General features: G+C 47.1%; 1 protein-coding gene across 2 annotated transcripts; it reads left to right on the top strand.

Moving 5' to 3' along the window:
- Positions 1-786: 786 nt before the first annotated feature.
- LOC119224511 (sarcoplasmic/endoplasmic reticulum calcium ATPase 2-like) lies at positions 787-19,026 on the top strand. Of its 2 annotated transcripts, XR_005121051.2 has the most exons (21): positions 787-1,398; positions 2,390-2,407; positions 2,499-2,581; positions 4,650-4,754; positions 4,973-5,111; positions 10,236-10,316; positions 10,731-10,816; positions 10,999-11,463; positions 12,895-12,983; positions 13,119-13,221; positions 13,430-13,561; positions 13,680-13,799; positions 13,879-14,097; positions 14,198-14,533; positions 14,658-14,878; positions 14,965-15,167; positions 15,255-15,340; positions 15,438-15,571; positions 15,663-15,780; positions 16,424-17,806; positions 18,333-19,026. XR_005121051.2 is itself a non-coding variant. In XM_037481520.2 (20 exons), exons 1-20 carry the CDS (start codon positions 1,281-1,283, stop codon positions 16,691-16,693), a joined length of 3,126 nt encoding a protein of 1,041 aa, XP_037337417.1. In that variant the 5' UTR covers positions 787-1,280; the 3' UTR covers positions 16,694-19,026. The 2 variants fall into 2 exon arrangements, 1 of the variants encoding a protein (XP_037337417.1); XM_037481520.2 differs by having other exon boundaries at positions 16,424-19,026.
- Positions 19,027-19,032: the final 6 nt, after the last annotated feature.

A 19,032-nucleotide genomic window follows, 5' to 3' on the forward strand; every position in this document is an offset into this window, starting at 1 on the left:
CAATCTTTCTGTTCTCTATTCTGAGCATGAACTCATTCCTGCTGAAGGCAAACACGGATCCCTAGTCAAGTGTAAATTAGGTAGTAATTCAATAAGACACGGTGCCTCTGTAATGGGAGGCCCGTAGTCTGGGGGAATTTGGAACGTAGTCTGTGAATTTAGTGTGTTATACTTAATTGTGTGGGTACACTTCTATTATATATCATATTGAAACTAAAAAACATGAATTATGTGCTGGTTAAGGTACAAACGAGCAACCTAACTGCTGTGTGGCAAGCTTTCAATACGTGTTAATGGACAGAAACAACTATATCATAATTTTTTTTCCATAATGGTTCATTGAATTATATTATGTTCAGCTAAGATTTAAACTAACGCATATAACTTAAAACTACATTCTGATGGTTAGTTCAGTTATTATACCGTTACAACCCCAAGTAAAACGTGCTTTTCAAAAACCGACATGACATAGTTTTTTTTTTTTAAACTAAAACTTAAGTTAATTCATATTTACAAATGAATATTCATTATTAACTATCGAATATGCATTAATAGCAGTTCTACTTCCACACTATGCACTGCGTGTCTCCAAATAAAATAAATAAAATATTCCATCCACGCAAATGATCCCGGTCGCTTCCGGGTTCACGTCGCAGCGTAATCCGCAGGGTTTGAATGGGACACCGCGGGACTCGCGCACGAGTTTTCCAGCCCCCGCTCTACTACCGCGCGGTGTCACTGACCAGCTGACACCGCTCGTCCAATCACGTCGGTCCACATGCAGCGCAGGGAAGCGGGGGGCAGCGGGGCGGCGCTTTGATAAAGGCGGACCGTCAGCACCGTGCGGCGCCTACAGAGAGCTGCGTGAGACCAGGGAACATCGGAGGAACCGCGTTGAATGCGATCCGTAACGCACCGCCGCTGATACGCGCACACCGGGGTGTTTTTCCCCCAGAGATTAGACGACGCCGAGGGAAATCTTCACCCGGACAAGGAGGAAGAATTCGGCTCACCACAGGCTTTTTTTCTTTCTTTTTTTTCTTCTTCCTCCCGTAAATTTGCGTGAAGAAATTCTCAACTGCGCAGAGAAAGAGAGAAGGAGATAAAGAGGCACCGGGTGAAAAGCTAACGATAGCCATCACCCCGAGAGGCACTGCACGACTCCCCTCATTGATGACGAAGTATTGACCCATTTGAAGAGCCGGGAGGAAGCGAAAAGGCAGCGCGTGTGCGTGCGTGCGTGTGTGTCACATTGTGTGGGAAGGAGCCGTCTGTCCGCCATGGAGAACTCTCACACGAAAAGCGTGGAAGAAGTTTACAGTTATTTCTGCGTAAATGAGAGCACCGGACTTTCCCTGGAGGAGGTGAAGCGACTGAGGGAGAAATGGGGCCTGAACGGTACGAACATTTACGCTTTAGACCAGTTACACTTTAAATGAGAAAAAAAAATGTCCCGTCATTGTAACATGGCTGTGTGTGTGTGTGTGTGTGTGTGTGTGCGTGCGCGCGGGATATGGGGTAAAAGTCACCAACATCACCGGTGCTACCCGGCCTCCTAAGGTGATTCGGCTGACGTCATCACCTGTGACCTCGAGGGTTTCCCGTCTCCCATGAATTCACACATTAAGCATTTGCTCACAGGACACTGTAACGTTGCTAAGACGTTTATTTTTTGTGTGTTTTGTGTGTGTAGGTATTGTACCAGTACTGTAGATCGCCTGCATCGTGGACTGTTGCCTGTGATAACATTGTTAAGCACGACCACACTGTGACATCGTGGACAATAGTTATTAAATATGGGGACATTGTTGAACACGGTGACCTTTTATTTAATGACTGCAACGCACATTCAGGCCAGAGATCCGGCTTTCTGAACAACGGCCACGGGATCACTGTAGTAACGTTATCCATCAAGTTGATCCATCTATTTACAGCGGTTTTTATATTATTATCGCCTGGAAGGTCATGGAGGATATATTACCCTCGTCTTAAATCTCTTTGACCTTTTACATTGATTGGAGATTACTTTTTTTTTCTCCTTTTGTGTTATATAGATTAATAGAATAGATAGAAACGTTAACCTGATTAAAAAAAAATCTTCATAATTCCCGTTAATATTAATTAAACAACACCCTGACTACGTTATACCCAACTGCCAACTTCTGCATTGTGTATGATGACTAATTCGTCAAAATATTAAGTGAAACTAAACATTTCGGGGATCTATTCAGCACTTCTTGTAGAATTAGTTCCCCATCGTGAAACGGGGACTTCTTGTTTCCAAATGCCTAGTATTTCTATTATTGTGAAAATAATTAATCCACAACTTCTTCTGTTTCTTGTCCCGCGCGGCGGCCCCTTGGTTTGACGCACACTTCTCTACACACAGAGTTACCAGCGGAGGACGGTAAGCACTGCGGCCACCGGTACCCTTGCCTGTCGTTCTGGGACGCCTCGTTTCTGTGATGGATGATTCATTTCTCTCTCTCTTTCTGCAGGAAAATCTCTGTGGGAGCTCGTCCTCGAACAATTTGAAGATTTGCTTGTTCGCATCCTTCTGCTGGCCGCGTGTATATCTTTTGTAAGTATTTCACTACATTTTCCTGCCCTGTAGGATTAAATGTCTAAAAGAATCTAAAAAGGTGACAAGTCAACGCTTCCTAAAAAAAAGCTTTCCCTTCTCACCTCTGATGTGTTTATGGGAACTTGTAGATGGGATTACTGTTGAGGGCTGGGTGTTGGACGACGGGGGGGTTGGGGGCTGATTTAGGCAGAGCATGGTGCTGAAGTGTGAACGTCTTCAGTTTGTTTGACCTGGCTCGGGGGTTACGCTCGAGTATTAGAACGCCGAAACAGCTGAGAAGGCCGGTGGCTGCCCGAGGAATGGTGACAACAGCAGCAGCGGCATTGAGTTGCTATCACCGTGTGCCAAGTAAGACATCTGAGTCGACAAGCATGACGGCTGTGTAATGACCCCCCCCCCCCCCCCCCCCCAGACACACACACACACACACACACTCCCCGGTTTCACTCGGGCCTCTGACTTTGAGTGCTGGTCAGATAAATGTTTGATGGTGGCCATTATGAAACGGCATCATCAGCAATGTGTCCGAGCTCTGAAGCTGAACCCAGCGTTCGTTCCCTCTTAGTAAGTAAGAAGAACCTTTTTAATTCTAAAGCTGAAAAGCACAAGCTTTTATGGATAAAACAAGTCTCCTTACAATGAATTTTCTTAGGGTGAAGGATGGAAACCTGGAGGTACTCTAGCATTGCACAATTAGTTTTTTCCCCTGCTTTGAATCTGCTGCACAGTAGATTAGCAGATGGCCGAAGTGCGTGTGTGTGGTAGAGTCCAGTCAGGTGATACGGAGGTGTCGGTGGCTGCTGTCTGACGGGGGAACAGAGCACCACTCAAGACCAAATATGGGCCCTACCCCTCACTGGGAAGGCTCTTATCAGACAAACGCCCTCAACATTGAATTAATTCCTCCCCTACTTTGATATATAAATATCCAGTCCAAAGAAGAATGAACAAAATGAGCCTAATTCCCAGTTTATTTATTACCTCGATTGTAAACGTGAGTTTACGATCTCAAAGGCTGCTTTCAGGTTTCCATTGATCCAGCGTGATGTTCAATTAGCAAATGATGCCTGCGAGTCTGCTTCTTTGTAGCTACCTTGTGATTGACGGGTTGCTACCACAGCAATGTCCTGTCTGGAAGTTATTTCTTCTGAATTAATTATTTCTAAGAAGCTCGTGAGCACATCGCCGTTAAAGACAAGACTCAAATGTGGAGCTTTTGTGTGATTCTTTAAGGTAAAACTCATCTTTACAGACCCCTGATTAAATCAAATAACTAATCAGTCGACAAAATCTGTCAGTTGACGCAGCATTTTTTGATTGATTTGTAACACACTTGTAAAATGTATGATACACATTTTTCTTTAAATGTGAGTAATGTAAATCTCTTGGCAGGGTCATCACTCATGACATGATGTACCATGGAGTTCGGTGCTTCTGTATTGAACGGCTATAAAGAGTTTGGGACAGTCATTCGAATGGTGCCATCTTACTTTGGTTGATTGCTTTACATGATATTACATCAACTCATCATCTACTGAACGAGACTCCAGCTCATAATGTTGGTTATTTTCTGACAATAAGAGGCGATGTAGATGTGGGATGGCTGTCTGGTAATCAGAGTTTATAAGAGGCTTCTCGTCATGTTGGTCTGAATTGGCAGTTAAAAATAAGAAAACAGTTGGACTTCAGGAAATTCATGTTTATCTTTTAAATGTTTTGCTTGCGTACAGGAAAGTCTTTTTTTGAGGTGTTTGGGTGTAGTTTTATGATTTCTTTTTGTCTTTTTTCCTCGGTACATTAAGTTTTATATAAGCACTGTGTGGGTTCGTCCCCAGCTATTAACAATCTCTGTCTTTGATGTCAAGCTTCTGGCTACTGACGAATAGCTAAACCCTCACATTGGGATGAATCACCGCCGTCAGCATCATTCTTCAGAGGCAAAAAAAGCAACCTGTCCAGTTAATTTAATTCCAACATTTTCTTTGATGTCTCATCTATCCGAGAAGTGATTCTTCTACATTTCTTGTGTTAATGAATACCGACATGCTTCTCAATCTGTTTCCAGGTGCTGGCCTGGTTCGAGGAAGGAGAGGAAACTATCACAGCCTTTGTGGAGCCTTTTGTCATTTTACTCATCCTTATAGCCAACGCTATCGTCGGTGTGTGGCAGGTGAGAATCGCTACATTTATACCCGACTACAATAATATAATTGAATATTCTAATTTCATTGTCACAGTGCTGACTCAACCCCTCTGGCGCGGTTTGAATGGACAGACTTTTGTATTTGGATGGGATGAGATTTAACGGCTGAGCCTCATTAAAGGGAAATGCCCTCCAAGTCCAGCAGAGCAAACGGCGTGCACGTCTAATCGTTTTCACCTCAACAGGAGCGCAATGCCGAGGACGCCATCGAGGCGCTGAAGGAGTACGAGCCCGAGATGGGGAAGGTGTACCGGCAGGACAGGAAAACCGTGCAGAGGATCAAAGCCCGGGACATCGTGCCCGGTGACATCGTGGAGGTCGCTGGTGGGTTGAGCTCCTCTGTTTTGGACACACAAGGCTATGTGATCGTTTTGGTTACCTCATCCGGTGGTACGCGCTGTTGAGACAGAAACATCAGACTTCCATCCGGGGGGCTGTTACACATTAACCTTGAAAGTCACAGAAAATTGCTAATTTAAAGCCCCTTCGCCTTGCATCAATATTTTATACTGTGAAAGGTACTGTTGTGTTTTTAAGATGATGATGATGTCTGCCTTGGATGAAGCTTGCCACGGACAGATTGAATCGGTCCCCGTATGGTCATGCATCACATTTAGCACAAGCTTGAGTTGACCCTCTGAGGCAAATTTGTAATTTGCGATTTTGGGCTATACAAAATAAAATGAATTGAATTGAATTGACCCTCCCCTCTCCTCTCCCCTCCTCTCCTCTCCCTCCTCTCCCCATCCACATGTGCCACTGCAGAGGTGACTCACCCTGCAAGAGTGATGTATTTTGAGATGCTCTTATTAACACATTGTCTCAAAGGGCTGTGCACCTAGGCTATTCATTGCGCCCGGCGCTATATTGCGCACACTTTTTCAGCGTGCTCATGCAGCGCTGTCCCACGCATCCTCGCCCGCTCGTCCCTCCGTTCCCCTCCACGCAGCATGTGAACAATATACTCTGTGCTGCAGAGGGACGAGCAGACGGTTGTGTGGAGGAATGCTGATGTCCTTAAAACACTGGTCTTATCTTGATACTCTGTTTGACCCGAAGCTTTCTGTGCGTAGTGGGAGGTTTTATTTTTAGCCTTCATAGGCCTCTTACTTTTTGGAATGCTGTATTTATAGATGCAGTGAGATGACAGGTGTCTGGTCCCACCCGCAGCGCTGCTCTGTGGAGCATTGCTACAGCGGGTGACGTGGGACAGTGTTCAGCAGGACTCCTGGGTAACCTTGACAAGGACAAATGGAGGAGGGGTGTACTGGGGATTAGGATGTATGATGTGTCTCGTGTCATGCGGCGCCCAGTATAGTGTGGTTTAGGCTTGACGGCGCTAATCATGCCATTTAGTTCTGAAAGCTTAATTATTTGGCTACGGTTTAAAGACAAATTTGGGAGTTATATGGCTCCCTTTTGCATATTGGAGACCTTTCAAGACTCGATGAAGGCTGAATGTAGTTCAGGGGGCTTTGTTGTCAGCGGGCTGAGGCTTTCTTTAAACAAGAGCAGCCCGGCAGGCTGCATTACCGGATGTTTTATCCAGCAGTCAGAAGAAGCTTGTCAGCTTAACTTACTTTCCAAATCCGGCAGATATCTTTGACACAGGTTCCTGTCAGACCACCCCTTTTTTTCTTTTTCTCTTTTGAATAACATTTTGCTGGAGCTCCAAAGTGACCGCTGCCATGCAGAGGAGTAGTGCAATGACGCAGATGCCGTCTGGACGTCTTCTGGTTAGAGGACGGCGAGCCCTCTGAGGAGAACCCGACGCAGGCTGCAGCAGATCTGTGCCTCTCTCCGTCAGGCTGCTGTTGTTGTTGTTGTTGTTGTTGTGGGCTTTAAATGCTGCTTCCTAATTTGCTACATACTGACCTCCAACTGGATCCAGAAAGGAGCTCCCTCGCAAATGGAAGGGATTTGGTCTGAATCTGTTTCATTCTGAAATCATCCAATGAACATCAGCAATGATGAACCCGTTATTTTGTATAATGTGGATTTGATGGACGGAGAGCCAGTAGCTCAAATCTGATGCAGGGTTACTGAGCCCCAACTCACAGACGTTGGCTGAGGGCAACGTGGGGATCTCCCTCGGCTCTTCCCGTGGATTCAAGTCCTCTTCATCATCTGCACGACGCCATTTTTATGACGTTCACCTTTTCTCAGAGTAGCAGAACTCTGCAGGATTGTTCGCTGCTGCCTGTGAAGTTGTGGAGTCTGGCAGGGACGGGGGCTCGCGTGGGCAGCAGAGGGGGGTGGGTGGGGGGGGGGGCGGAGAATCTTTCATCTGCTTCTATTGTGCTTGAGCGAGATGACCTTATAAAGAAGCGCTCTGCGGATAACTGCCCACCCCTGACCCCCCCACCTCCCCACACATGCTCGATTCACAGCGACCCTGCCCATCAGCCCCGCGCCCTACACAAAGATTCCAGACACCACGGATAGTGATGTGATATTTAATGTGGTCTGGCAAGCATCCATTCTCACTGAGTGACGTTCTTAGCAAATGTTCCTGACTTGTCAGCGCGACTGAAGGAAACCGTCTCATCTTGCCGGCTGGCTTTAGAAACGGACAAAAAAAAATCCTTAATTTGTAGTGAAGTTCTGCAAAAGAGCAGAGGTTTTTAATTAGAGCCGAACCGGGGAAATCGGCTTAGTTGGAGAGAAGGATTCAAGTTCTGCATAAACTACTTCAGTTTGGTTTCTTTTTCAGTCTCCATGATTAAGCCTTTCGAGTCTTTTTAAACATTTGTAGTGATAGTATAACTCGTGGTGTACTGACTGCTGGGAATCCGTGCTTTGCCGTGTGGTTAGGGCTGGGATAGTGAGAGCCCAGACTTTAACCCCGGTTGAGGCTTTAATGAGGTGTGACGACCGACCGCGTCGACCTTAAGACGAGAGAATGTGCTTTTGACCTGCTGACAGAGAAAATGATCTGCACACATTAACATTTGAGTGTCTAGCATGGCTGTGAGGACTGTTTTTTTTTTGTTGATCTTCATATGGATCTAGATTCAGATTTAATTTTGTCCCAGTTAATAAACATGGAATTTCATACCACAGGCACTACTAGGAACACAATTTATTTTTCACAGGTAGGGAGCACTAAAGGTTTTGTCACTATGACAATGTAAGCCATTGCATCATCCTATGCGGGACCCATGCTGCTGCTGCTACTTAAGATTCAAATTAAATGGCAGAGCGCTCCCTGGGAGAAGGTGCAGAGTTGATGTTTATGTAACTGAGATCGTAGGTGTGGGTCAACTCCAAAGTCACCCGACACGTTTTTCAATCTGACGACAGGGAAAACAATACTGGTTTGTCTCACTTACCAAGCCACAGACTAAACATCACTTGTTCTGCTCTTGTTGGCCGATAAAATGGTAAAAACTCCCTGTTTCACAAACTGTGATGTTTGCCAACTGCAAACAGAGGACAAAAAAAGTCTTTCTTTTTTTCAAATGATTGAAATTCCTTCCACTGATTTTGCTGTGTCATGGTAACCGTTTCTCCGGGGCACCTGACAATAAAACTTTCATATATATTTTTTTTTCTTCGATAACCTCTCCAGCCGGATGAAGCATTTGCATGATTTGGCACATGTAAATGTGCCCGTGCGAGTTTATCGGCAAGCGCTGCGTTCCCAAAGCCGCTTCACCTGCTGACGGTTCTGAAATGGCCCACTCCACAAGACGGGAGGTCAGCCTTTTGTTCAGCTGCCATCAGCACATGTGTGCCTGCGGGCTGGTCCGCAAGGGGCCGCCCCCCCCCCTCCCCCGACACATGGCGCAGGCAGGTGCCCGTGAGCACTTCGTTCCACTCGCTGTTTGAAGGATTTTTAAAAGGCACCCAGAGGAGTCCCATCGGGCGCCACGTAGCTTTGTCGCTCTTAAAGTTGCGTCGTCTTTAACACGCTGGCAAGCACAAAGTTGAAAATGCGGCCGTGCTTGAGGAGATCGCTGGACTGCGACCAAGTAGGATGTTAACACAAAATGACAGACGATATGTACACACACTTCAACAGCGCAGGTCTGCGGTTTAACACAGTCCACCGGACAACGGCAGATTATTCACAGGGCCTCCTGCCAGCGGTCAACGATCCAATGAACACACGGTTCCATAACCAAACTGATGTGTGGCTACTAAAAACATGACAAAACAAAAATGTAGTTGAGTTCAGCTATGAAATGGGTTGCTCTACTCTACACACGTGAAGGGTTGTGGGTCTGTACCGTCGGGAAGTCAACCAAGTCAACGCTCCCCTCCAGCCGGCGGCCCAACATCTATGAACCCGGTCTGCGTGACCTTCTCCGTTGTTCTAGGCTCAGATTGATCAGTTTTTGGCTCCGCTGATTGTGAAATGTTTTTTCCGTGTACGGCCGTGTTCATTGTTCTTTAGTATTTTTCCTATTCCTGGCCGAAAGGTCATGGCAGGTTTTGGATTACGATATGTTGGTTCTCCCTCACTTGGTAATCTGGATTTTGTATTTCTTTACCGTGAAATGTTTTGGATTTTCACTCTTTTTTTCCTGTTCTCTTGCCTCCAACATCACTGTTTTTAATTGTATTTGAATGCATTTTCTATAGTTTCTATTGCACGTTGTCTTTAAGAGTACCGTGCGAGAGCTACCACAACATGCTCCACCAACGTCCTCCATGTCTCGGCGCCCTGATTCGCGTGCTCGCATTGTGACCAATCACCCAAACCACTGGTTACGGCCCTGGATATTTGGCGGGCTGCTGTGGTTTCCTGGTTTCTAACTATATAAGCGCATTGAGGTCTTTTGTAACGATCTGACATAATTTGCATTTTAACGAAGTAGGCCTATATGCAGACTACGCCCACAGAACTGTGCCATAGCCTGAGCCATTTCCCCAGTTTATATTGCCTTCATGTACCATTAGGAAGCTGAACTGGGTCAGCGCAATTCCAATGTACCCAAATTGGCCATTTCCTCTGAGACGAGCCTTTTATGGCTCGCAGGTCCTTCATCTCCTCTTCTGTCTTTGGCTTTCCTTCCTCTTTCCCTCCAGCAATAGATGCGTAACGGTACAGGAGCCTCCCCGTAACGAGCATCCGTTTAGTGTGCGCTAATGCTGACTTACTGCCTGCAGGAAATAGACGACGACCTCTTCTGTTCAATCTTCATTCAGCATGTACACATACACACACACACACACACACACACACACACACACACACACACACAGCATTGGACCAGGAGGTGTTTAGTTGCATGATGTTTATGTGGTCTAAAATCACGCGTTATTCCCTTCAATTTTAACATGAGAGCTTTCAGTTCCAGGCTTGATTTAAAATCCTTTAAAAATATTTTGCTTGCTACACTTGCCCCTGCAGTGGTCCTGCCGAACACTTGGCCTGCTACTTGTATTCATTTGTATCATTTCTGATAGAGGAATTGAATGTATTGTACTGTTTGTCTACAGTTGGAGACAAGGTGCCTGCTGACATCCGTATCTGCTCAATCAAGTCAACAACCCTGAGGGTGGACCAGTCCATTCTGACCGGTAAGACATATTTGCTGATACCACAGCCATCAAAATATTTTCCATAAGCTTTACATTCTGTCTCTCCTGATAACATGGGTATTGTTATATTTTTGTCCTGTGTCTCGGTTTTTAGCACAGCATGAAGCTGATGCCAGCCACTCATTTAAACTTTTTAAGTAATAAAGAAATGCAGCAGCTTCTGACTGATGCTGGAGTACAGTTTCACTTTGTAGTTTGGTTTTAGCTTTTATAATTTTGCTCCCTGACAATCCCTTTTTTTTCTAAATAAGCACAAAGATGAGCTAAATGTATCAGTCTGTATCATGGCATGGTTTCCATGTTCGAAACATAGATTCTTGCTTATGCTTTGCTTCTACTGTCGTCTGCAGAGACAAATGCAAACTGATGCTTCTGTTTGTTTGTTTTTTGCAGGTGAATCAGTCTCCGTCATCAAACACACCGACCCTGTGCCGGACCCTCGCGCTGTCAACCAGGACAAGAAGAACATGCTCTTCTCCGTAAGCTCGACTCTTCACTGGCCGACACACATCCTGCTTCAACATTGTTTTTGTTTTAGCTTCTGTTAACTTCCTGTTAAAGAAAAACAAACTCTTGTGCTGTTGCGTTCCACTATCCGAGATGTTATCAGAAGCACTTGAGCCAACCGTGTGTGTGTGTGTGTTACTTGTTGTCGTCTCAGGGTACTAACATTGCTGCTGGGAAGGCCGTGGGAGTGGTCGTGGCCTCCGGCATTAACACGGAAATCGGAAAGATCCGCGACGAGATGGCGGCCACCGAGCAGGAGAAGACCCCCCTGCAGCAGAAGCTGGACGAGTTTGGCGAGCAGCTCTCCAAGGTCATCTCCCTCATCTGCATCGCCGTGTGGATCATAAACATCGGCCACTTCAACGACCCCGTCCACGGCGGCTCCTGGATCCGCGGGGCCGTCTACTACTTCAAGATTGCCGTGGCGCTGGCCGTGGCCGCCATCCCCGAGGGCCTCCCCGCCGTCATCACCACCTGCCTGGCGCTGGGCACCCGGCGCATGGCCAAGAAGAACGCCATCGTCCGCAGCCTGCCGTCCGTGGAGACCCTGGGCTGCACCTCGGTCATCTGCTCGGACAAGACGGGAACCCTGACCACCAACCAGATGTCCGTCTGCAGGGTGAGACGCACACACACACACAAACACACACACAGCCGGGTAGTTTATTTAGATCGGTGCTTTGTCTTCTTTGATGGTTGCCTGCTGTGTGATTAAGGCGTCGGCAGTTAGAGGAGTTGTGACTGTGCTAGTCCCTCTACCACACTTCCGTCAGCTAAAATGAAAAAAATAAGCTCTGTCCAAACAGAGAGGGAAGTATTCCGTTTGATCAGGCTATAATGCAGGAAGGCAACGTACCGGCTGCTGCTCCTCTAATCTACAGCGAGCTGTTGGATGACTTGCAGTGCTGCGGTTGCGTAACTGACCTTGCGTCACCGAGCTGTACAGGCCTCTAATTCATCTCTCCCTTTCTCTCGCGCTCTCTGTATGAGTGATACCGCAGCGCTTCTTGCCCCGCGTTGAGACATTTCATTCTTTGGGTGCCTGTCCAGTTATTGCTCTGGACTTTGGCACAGCCTGAATTAGACTTTGGCATTCATTTACAGTTTTTAATCAAACTGTGGTTTAGGCTTGTGTGTTGCCATGATGGAATGGAAAAAAATTGAAAATGGCAATTTTCAGGCCTAGAGCGGTTTAAGAAGACAAATAAATGTATTGAAAGTCAAATACATCGGACGCGATAACATCAGACTCATCAGATCATGCAAATGATGTGGCAGAAATGTGTGTGAACGTCGTGATTCACAAAGAGGAATATATTTAAGCACTGAGAAAACATTTGCTCTCTTTTGGCAGAATGAGATTAACGAGGACTCGAGCAGTACGTCTTCTCTGCCTCTAAAAACAATCAATCATAGCATAACATTATCTTGGTTACACTCATATTAAAGACCTCTAAATGACCATTTAATTTAGTGTTGAATATCCATCTTTCCTGTGTAATTTGCAGAGCAGAGGATGGCGGGTTGGAATAGCCGGATAAAAGGCTTGTTTACCATAAAATGTTCCGAGGCGCAATAGACTGTCGGGGATGCTGCATTTGACATACGACCACAATATTTCCTGCCATGCGTAGTGGCAGCGGAGCACTAACTCGTTACCCATTTGTCAAATTGTCGGAGAAAAAACTGCCTTGGGCGTTTTGCGGCTACTCTGAGGAGAGCTTGACTGATCATTTGCTATGTTGAGATTGAACCTAGTAGCCGGGCGTGTGTGTGTGTGGATGAAAGAGCCGTGCAGAAGGACGCCGGCCACTGCGGCTTCTTTCTTCTGAGCACGACATGTCCCTTTACTCGCTCCCTTTGAAGGAAACTAACCCCCGTTTTCTCTGTGCTCACATTCCGAGTCGAACTCGCACTTCTGTGGTTTCTGCTGCCACCTGCTGCATCAGTAGAGAAACCGGCCGCCAACTCAAACCACCAGCTTTATTAAATGCAGTGTGGTGGAAGAACTAATGTTTGCTTTTGTCCCGCCTGCTCTCTTGTTCTCCAGATGTTCATCGTCAACAAGGCCGACGGGGACAGCTGTGCTCTGTCAGAGTTCACCATCACAGGTTCCACCTACGCACCTGAGGGAGAAGTGTGAGTACTTTACCGTGGCTACACAAACCTGCGAGAGGAAGCTGAAATATCTCATTGTATGAATTTAGTTGTAGGCTATAGGGAGTTGACTTTTGAACTGTAATTCCCAGGTTAATGCTTTTGATTTACCCTCAGGTACCAGGATGGCAAACCAGTGAAGTCCTCCCAGTATGATGGCCTGGTTGAACTGGCCACCATCTGTGCCCTTTGTAACGACTCATCTCTGGACTTCAACGAGGTCTGAACCTTTCCTCCGTCAGATATGTGTAGAGTGTAATCGTGTTTGTATTTTGTGAGTAGTAAATATTCAATGGCTGTATATAACAACTTGGCATTTATAAAGGAAGTCAACAAGAGGACCAAAATGAGCTTTCTGCAGCGACTTAAAAATAACCACGGGTGTTCTGGGGAGCAGCTAATCACGCAGATGTTTCCTGGCGCTTTAGGCGAAGGGTGTGTACGAGAAGGTCGGCGAAGCCACAGAAACCGCGCTGACCTGCTTGGTGGAGAAGATGAACGTTTTCGACACCGAAGTGCACAACCTTTCCAAGGTCGACCGAGCCAACGCCTGCAACTGTGTGAGTGTCGTCGGCGGGGCCCCAAACCTGCGCGCTGCACCTCTCCACCGCGCCCCCTCAGCGCCAGAATCCTTTTTTTCTCACTTGTCTGTTTTTATTTTAATTTTTTCCTGAGTAGGTGATCAAGCAGCTGATGAAGAAGGACGTCACCCTGGAGTTCTCCAGGGACAGGAAGTCAATGTCAGTCTACTGCACCCCCAACAAGTCTCGCGCTTCCATCGGCAAGATGTTTGTTAAGGTAGGCTGAAAAGGAGGAGGAGCTTCAGACTGTCTCTCTCGAAGTCTTCCATGTTTTCACCATTCCACCATTTCACCAGGGGGCCCCGGAGGGAGTCATTGACCGCTGCACACACGTCCGAATCGGAAACAGCAAAGTTCCCCTCACCAAAAGTATCAAGGAGAAGATCCTGTCTGTGATCCGTGAGTACGGGACCGGTCGGGACACCCTCAGGTGCCTGGCTCTGGCCACGAGGGACACCCCGCCAAAGATGGAGGACATGATACTGACCGACGCCACCAAATTTGTGTCTTATGAGGTGAGTTGCTTTCCTCCTAAAACGTCTTCTAAACGCTTTAATGGCGTCTGTGTCTACTGGTAGACCTTTCATTTCGGGCCTCCTGTCCCTCCGCGTCCAGACCGACCTGACCTTCGTCGGCTGCGTGGGCATGCTGGACCCCCCCAGGCAGGAGGTGGCCGCCTCCATCAAGCTGTGCCGCCAGGCCGGCATCCGCGTCATCATGATCACGGGGGACAACAAGGGCACGGCCGTGGCCATCTGCCGCCGCATCGGCATCCTGAGCGAGGATGACGACGTCGACAAGATGGCCTTCACCGGCCGCGAGTTCGACGAGCTGTCGCTCGCCGCCCAGCGCGAGGCCGTGACCCACGGCCGCTGCTTCGCCCGCGTCGAGCCGTCCCACAAGTCCAAGATCATCGAGTTCCTGCAAGGGTTCGACGAGATCACCGCTATGGTACGATTTTTGTCTTTATTTTGTCTCGGGAGACGATGGCGGCGCGGGCATCCCGTTTTTGTTGCCCGTTTTTTTTGGGGGGGGTGAAATGCCGTAAAAAAAACAATATATATTTCTCCCTCAGACGGGCGACGGCGTGAACGACGCCCCGGCCTTGAAGAAGGCGGAGATCGGCATCGCCATGGGCTCCGGCACCGCCGTGGCCAAGTCGGCCTCCGAGATGGTCCTCGCCGACGACAACTTTTCCTCCATTGTGGCCGCCGTCGAGGAAGGAAGAGCGATCTACAACAACATGAAGCAGTTCATCAGATACCTCATCTCCTCCAACGTCGGGGAGGTCGTCTGGTGAGCCCTCGGGAGCCGATGCTCTTTACTTAAAAAAAAATTTTTTGTTGCCATTTCTCTTAACTGGCGTTGTTTTCTCACAACAGCATCTTCCTCACCGCGGCGCTGGGCTTTCCCGAGGCTCTGATCCCGGTCCAGCTGCTCTGGGTCAACCTGGTGACCGACGGCCTCCCCGCCACCGCCCTGGGCTTCAACCCCCCGGACCTGGACATCATGGAGAAGCCTCCTCGTAATGCCAAGGAGCCGCTCATCTCCGGCTGGCTCTTCTTCAGATACCTGGCCATCGGCTGTGAGTGTACAAAGGAAGGAGGATGTTAGTAGCTCCCCCCCCCCGTGTGCGGTTTATTGATTTGTGTGCGGTGTTGTGTGCTTCCAGGCTACGTGGGCGCGGCCACGGTGGGAGCCGCTGCCTGGTGGTTCACGGTCTCTGAGGATGGACCTCAGGTCTCTCTCTACCAGCTGGTAGGTCGGCCCGCTCTCCAGCGCTCCTCAGTCAGCTAACCCATTTCCGCTCTTATCCCTGCGCCCCCTCACTCCCCGTGCCTCCTCCTCCCTGCAGAGCCACTTCCTCCAGTGCGCCCCCGACAACCCAGACTTCGACGGCCTGGACTGCCACGTGTTTGAGTCGCCCTACCCGATGACCATGGCGCTGTCCGTGCTCGTCACCATTGAGATGTGCAATGCTCTCAACAGGTAAGGACGTTTCTCTCCTCCGAGGACCGCGGTGGGAAGAAGGAGACGCAAACAAACGTATAAACAAACTTCTGTCTTCTCCTCTGTCCAGTCTCTCGGAGAACCAGTCTCTCCTGCGGATGCCTCCCTGGGAAAACATTTGGCTCCTGGGGGCCATCTGCCTCTCCATGTCCCTGCACTTCCTCATCCTTTATGTGGAGCCGCTGCCTGTGAGTTTTACGAAGCCATTTAATTCAACAATGACTCGATGGCGCTTTTTGAAAAAGAGAGCTCTGAATTGAGCTGGATTCTTGATATCCAGTCAGCTCCTGTAGGACACGGCTTGAGTTATGTGGCTTCAAAGCTTCATTAGAGACTCTCATTAGATGGGTCACAGTAGGGAAATGTTTACCAATGTTCCTGGAACAAAGACCGTCTTTGTCCATCCGTTATTTATGAAGCCCTCATTGTTGCTTTGTCCCAAGGCAACAAAATCCACCTTTAAAGCTCATTTATTATTTGCTGGACTGATCCTCGACTGGTGCTGGGAGTTCCTGGATTATGTCGTCAGTGAGGTTGCATGGCAACCAGCAGGAAGGTCACTGGTCCAGCAACAAAATCTTTACCCACATAACCCCCCCCCCCAAAAAAACCTTAAATGTTTCTTTTCTTTAACGCTTTGCTTTAATCAAGTGAGATATAACGTATCTAGTAGTGAACCCAAGAGGTACTTAAGGTGGGTTCTGTTCCCTTAGAAGGAGCCGGGGTTTCCAGTCTTCATGCTAGCTGTAGCTTCTGTCCCTCGGAGCGTGGGGGGCCCAAAACAAACCTGACGAATGTTGTCGACCTCTCACCCCCCCCCCTCCCCCTCAGGTCATCTTCCAGATCACCCCTCTGGACCTCACCCAGTGGATGATGGTGCTGAAGATGTCGCTGCCCGTCATCCTGCTGGACGAGCTGCTCAAGTTCATCGCCAGGAACTACCTGGACTTCGGTAACCCGCTGGAGAAGCCGGCCGGCCGAGGCCGCTCCCTGTCTGCATGCGCCGAGGGCATCTCCTGGCCCTTCGTGGCCCTCTCCCTGCCCCTGGTGCTGTGGATCTACAGCACCGACACTAACGTGTCCGCCATGCTGTGGCCCTGACTGACTCCACCGCACCACCCTCCCCGTGCACCAGTGTGAAGTGGACATTAACACACGCATCTAACACAGTTACTTTAACACGGAGCAACTTACAGTAAACACAGGGAAGTGGGCGGGGGGGGGGGGGGTTGAATTTGACCAATGTTGTCTCTATGTGTTTTATTTTACCATCGCGCTTTCTCACTCTTGTTCTTCTTTTGAACAGTTAGGGATGCTCTGTGTTTAAGATGTACAGAGAATTTACACTATTTTATGATAATTGATATTTTGTAATTTTTGGGAGGGGCTTTGGGGACAGGAATGCTGGGTGTGAACGGATGGAATTCCAAGGACCGTATAATACAATACTAATTTGGGGTGATGGACTTGGATGTATTTGCCCTGGCATGAATCTCTAGTCATTTGTGAGCTCCATATGTGGTCATTCATTATATTCTGCATTAGGCAGAGCACAGCTACCTCAATGCTGTTCTTATTATCATTGCTACCCATTTGTCTTAACATCCATTCCGTTGATTATCAGTAAGTGTTGAGGTAAGCATCGATTTGTTTCGCCTTCACCCTCGCGCGTTGACGTGTTTTTTATTTTTAGCGAGCATGTTTGGGGTTTCTCTGTTTTGAGTGATTTTTAGAGTAATTTTTTTGATAAAGTGTTGAATTTGTTTACTTGAAAGAAACACATTATCATCTTTTATTCTAAGTTTTTGAGATACCCTCAACGTTCATTCTTTCAACTTTCAATTTTGCATCTTAATTACGGTTCTTTATAATGTTTGTATAATGTGCACATACTGTACTTGAACTTGTAAAAAGGCACCAAGGAGCTGTTAGTCTTATCAACTGAGCACAATATGGACGACCGGTCATTGGAAGAGTCTTTATATCTGTAAATACAACACAAGGTAGAATCTCTGTATAGATTTTGTTGTGGTAAAAAAAAAAAAAATGCTCCATACATTTACATTTAGTAAACTTAAGCGTGTTCTCGGCCTTTCTGCATGCCTGCTCCAATAACTCCAGGCCCCAATGGGCTTCGAGTCCACTTCCTGTTTTGGTTTTGCTTCACGGCTAACTGTTGTTTCTCCCAACGCCTTCGGCCCGTTGACCCGCCGAGTGAGTACTCCTCGAGCTGCATGCCCATCATCGCTCATCCCTCACGTGGCCCACCACGCAGCTCTGCCCTCAGGCGTCATTTTGATAGGACTAGCAGTTTTTTTTTTTTTTAATATATATATTCTTTTTAATGGTACAAAAGGAACATTTAAGGAGTTTTTAGTTTGTTTGGAGATGCCTTCTATGTCACCAAGTGCCAGGTACACACCGATTAGAAAATAGGAGACTTGCAAGTTTGACTGGCCAGCCCGCTGACATTCAAGTGCCCCAACAGCATTACAGGACATGGTGCTTTTGTTTTATTTATACATGTTTGTGTTCTTGCATTGCATTGCCCCTTTTGATCTAATCTTCTGCTTTCCCATAGCATGGCCTTAATGTATTTGCTCTTTTTTTTTAGAATAAGCATAGCTGGATTTAAATTATTTACCGCTCAGATGTTTGTTTTTTTTAGTTTGTTTTTTTACTTTGCCTGTAATTCTTTTTCTTTGTGCCCACTGATTTCTTTCTTCTTTCTTCTTTCCAGCAAAGGCCGGCTAAGCCCACCTCGACTCTAAATTCCTTGCAGAAACTTTGCATTTGTGTTGTGCATGTGTGTTCCAGGCAGCACATTTGTCGAGAGCTGTGTGTCAGTTGAATAATATTAAGATGGAGGCTCATAAGGTTCATACTTTTAATTTTTTTTTTAGAATGGCCATAAATAGTCTGCTAAAAACTGTCCAATCCCCCCTCATCAGGGCTCCCATCCTCCTGCATGAAGAGCCTCAGCTTGTGATACAATTCTCATGCCTTCTTTTTAGACCAAGATCTTAGTACTGTGTACAATGAATTGTACAATCTTCCATGGTGCATGTTCACAGAATCAGCCATCCGTTTGCCAGACTTGTGTAGTAGACAATGTAAAGTAATGGAATAGACATTCGTCAGATATTACAATTGTTTAAGCTCAAAACAGTTCATCTTTCCTAAGGAAAAACGTTTATGGAATATTTAAAAACTAAACCACCTATCTTCCTTTTTGCTTTGCACTGTGATGTGCATCGTGTTTCGAGCAGAGTTTGCCTTGTCTGGGAAGATCAACGTGCAGTGATGAGTTACCATGGCAGCGGCAGGCAGTTACCCCACTGGCATTTTTATTTTGCCAAACTGCTGTACTTTATTTTGAGATGATTGTACTCATGAACTTTGGTTTTAGGTAAATAAAACGTATCATACATGAAGAGTGT

This window comes from Pungitius pungitius, chromosome 5, assembly GCF_949316345.1.
Source record: "Pungitius pungitius chromosome 5, fPunPun2.1, whole genome shotgun sequence".
Classification (NCBI taxonomy): domain Eukaryota; kingdom Metazoa; phylum Chordata; class Actinopteri; order Perciformes; family Gasterosteidae; genus Pungitius; species Pungitius pungitius.

Coding starts and splice junctions, on each gene's coding strand:
- LOC119224511 (XM_037481520.2), top strand. CDS start 1,281: ATGGAGAACTCTCACACGAAAAGCGTGGAAGAAGTTTACAGTTATTTC. Junction 13,222..13,429: donor CATCTCTGGACTTCAACGAG/GTCTGAACCTTT, acceptor CTGGCGCTTTAG/GCGAAGGGTGTGTACGAGAA. Junction 15,341..15,437: donor AGGTCTCTCTCTACCAGCTG/GTAGGTCGGCCC, acceptor TCCTCCCTGCAG/AGCCACTTCCTCCAGTGCGC.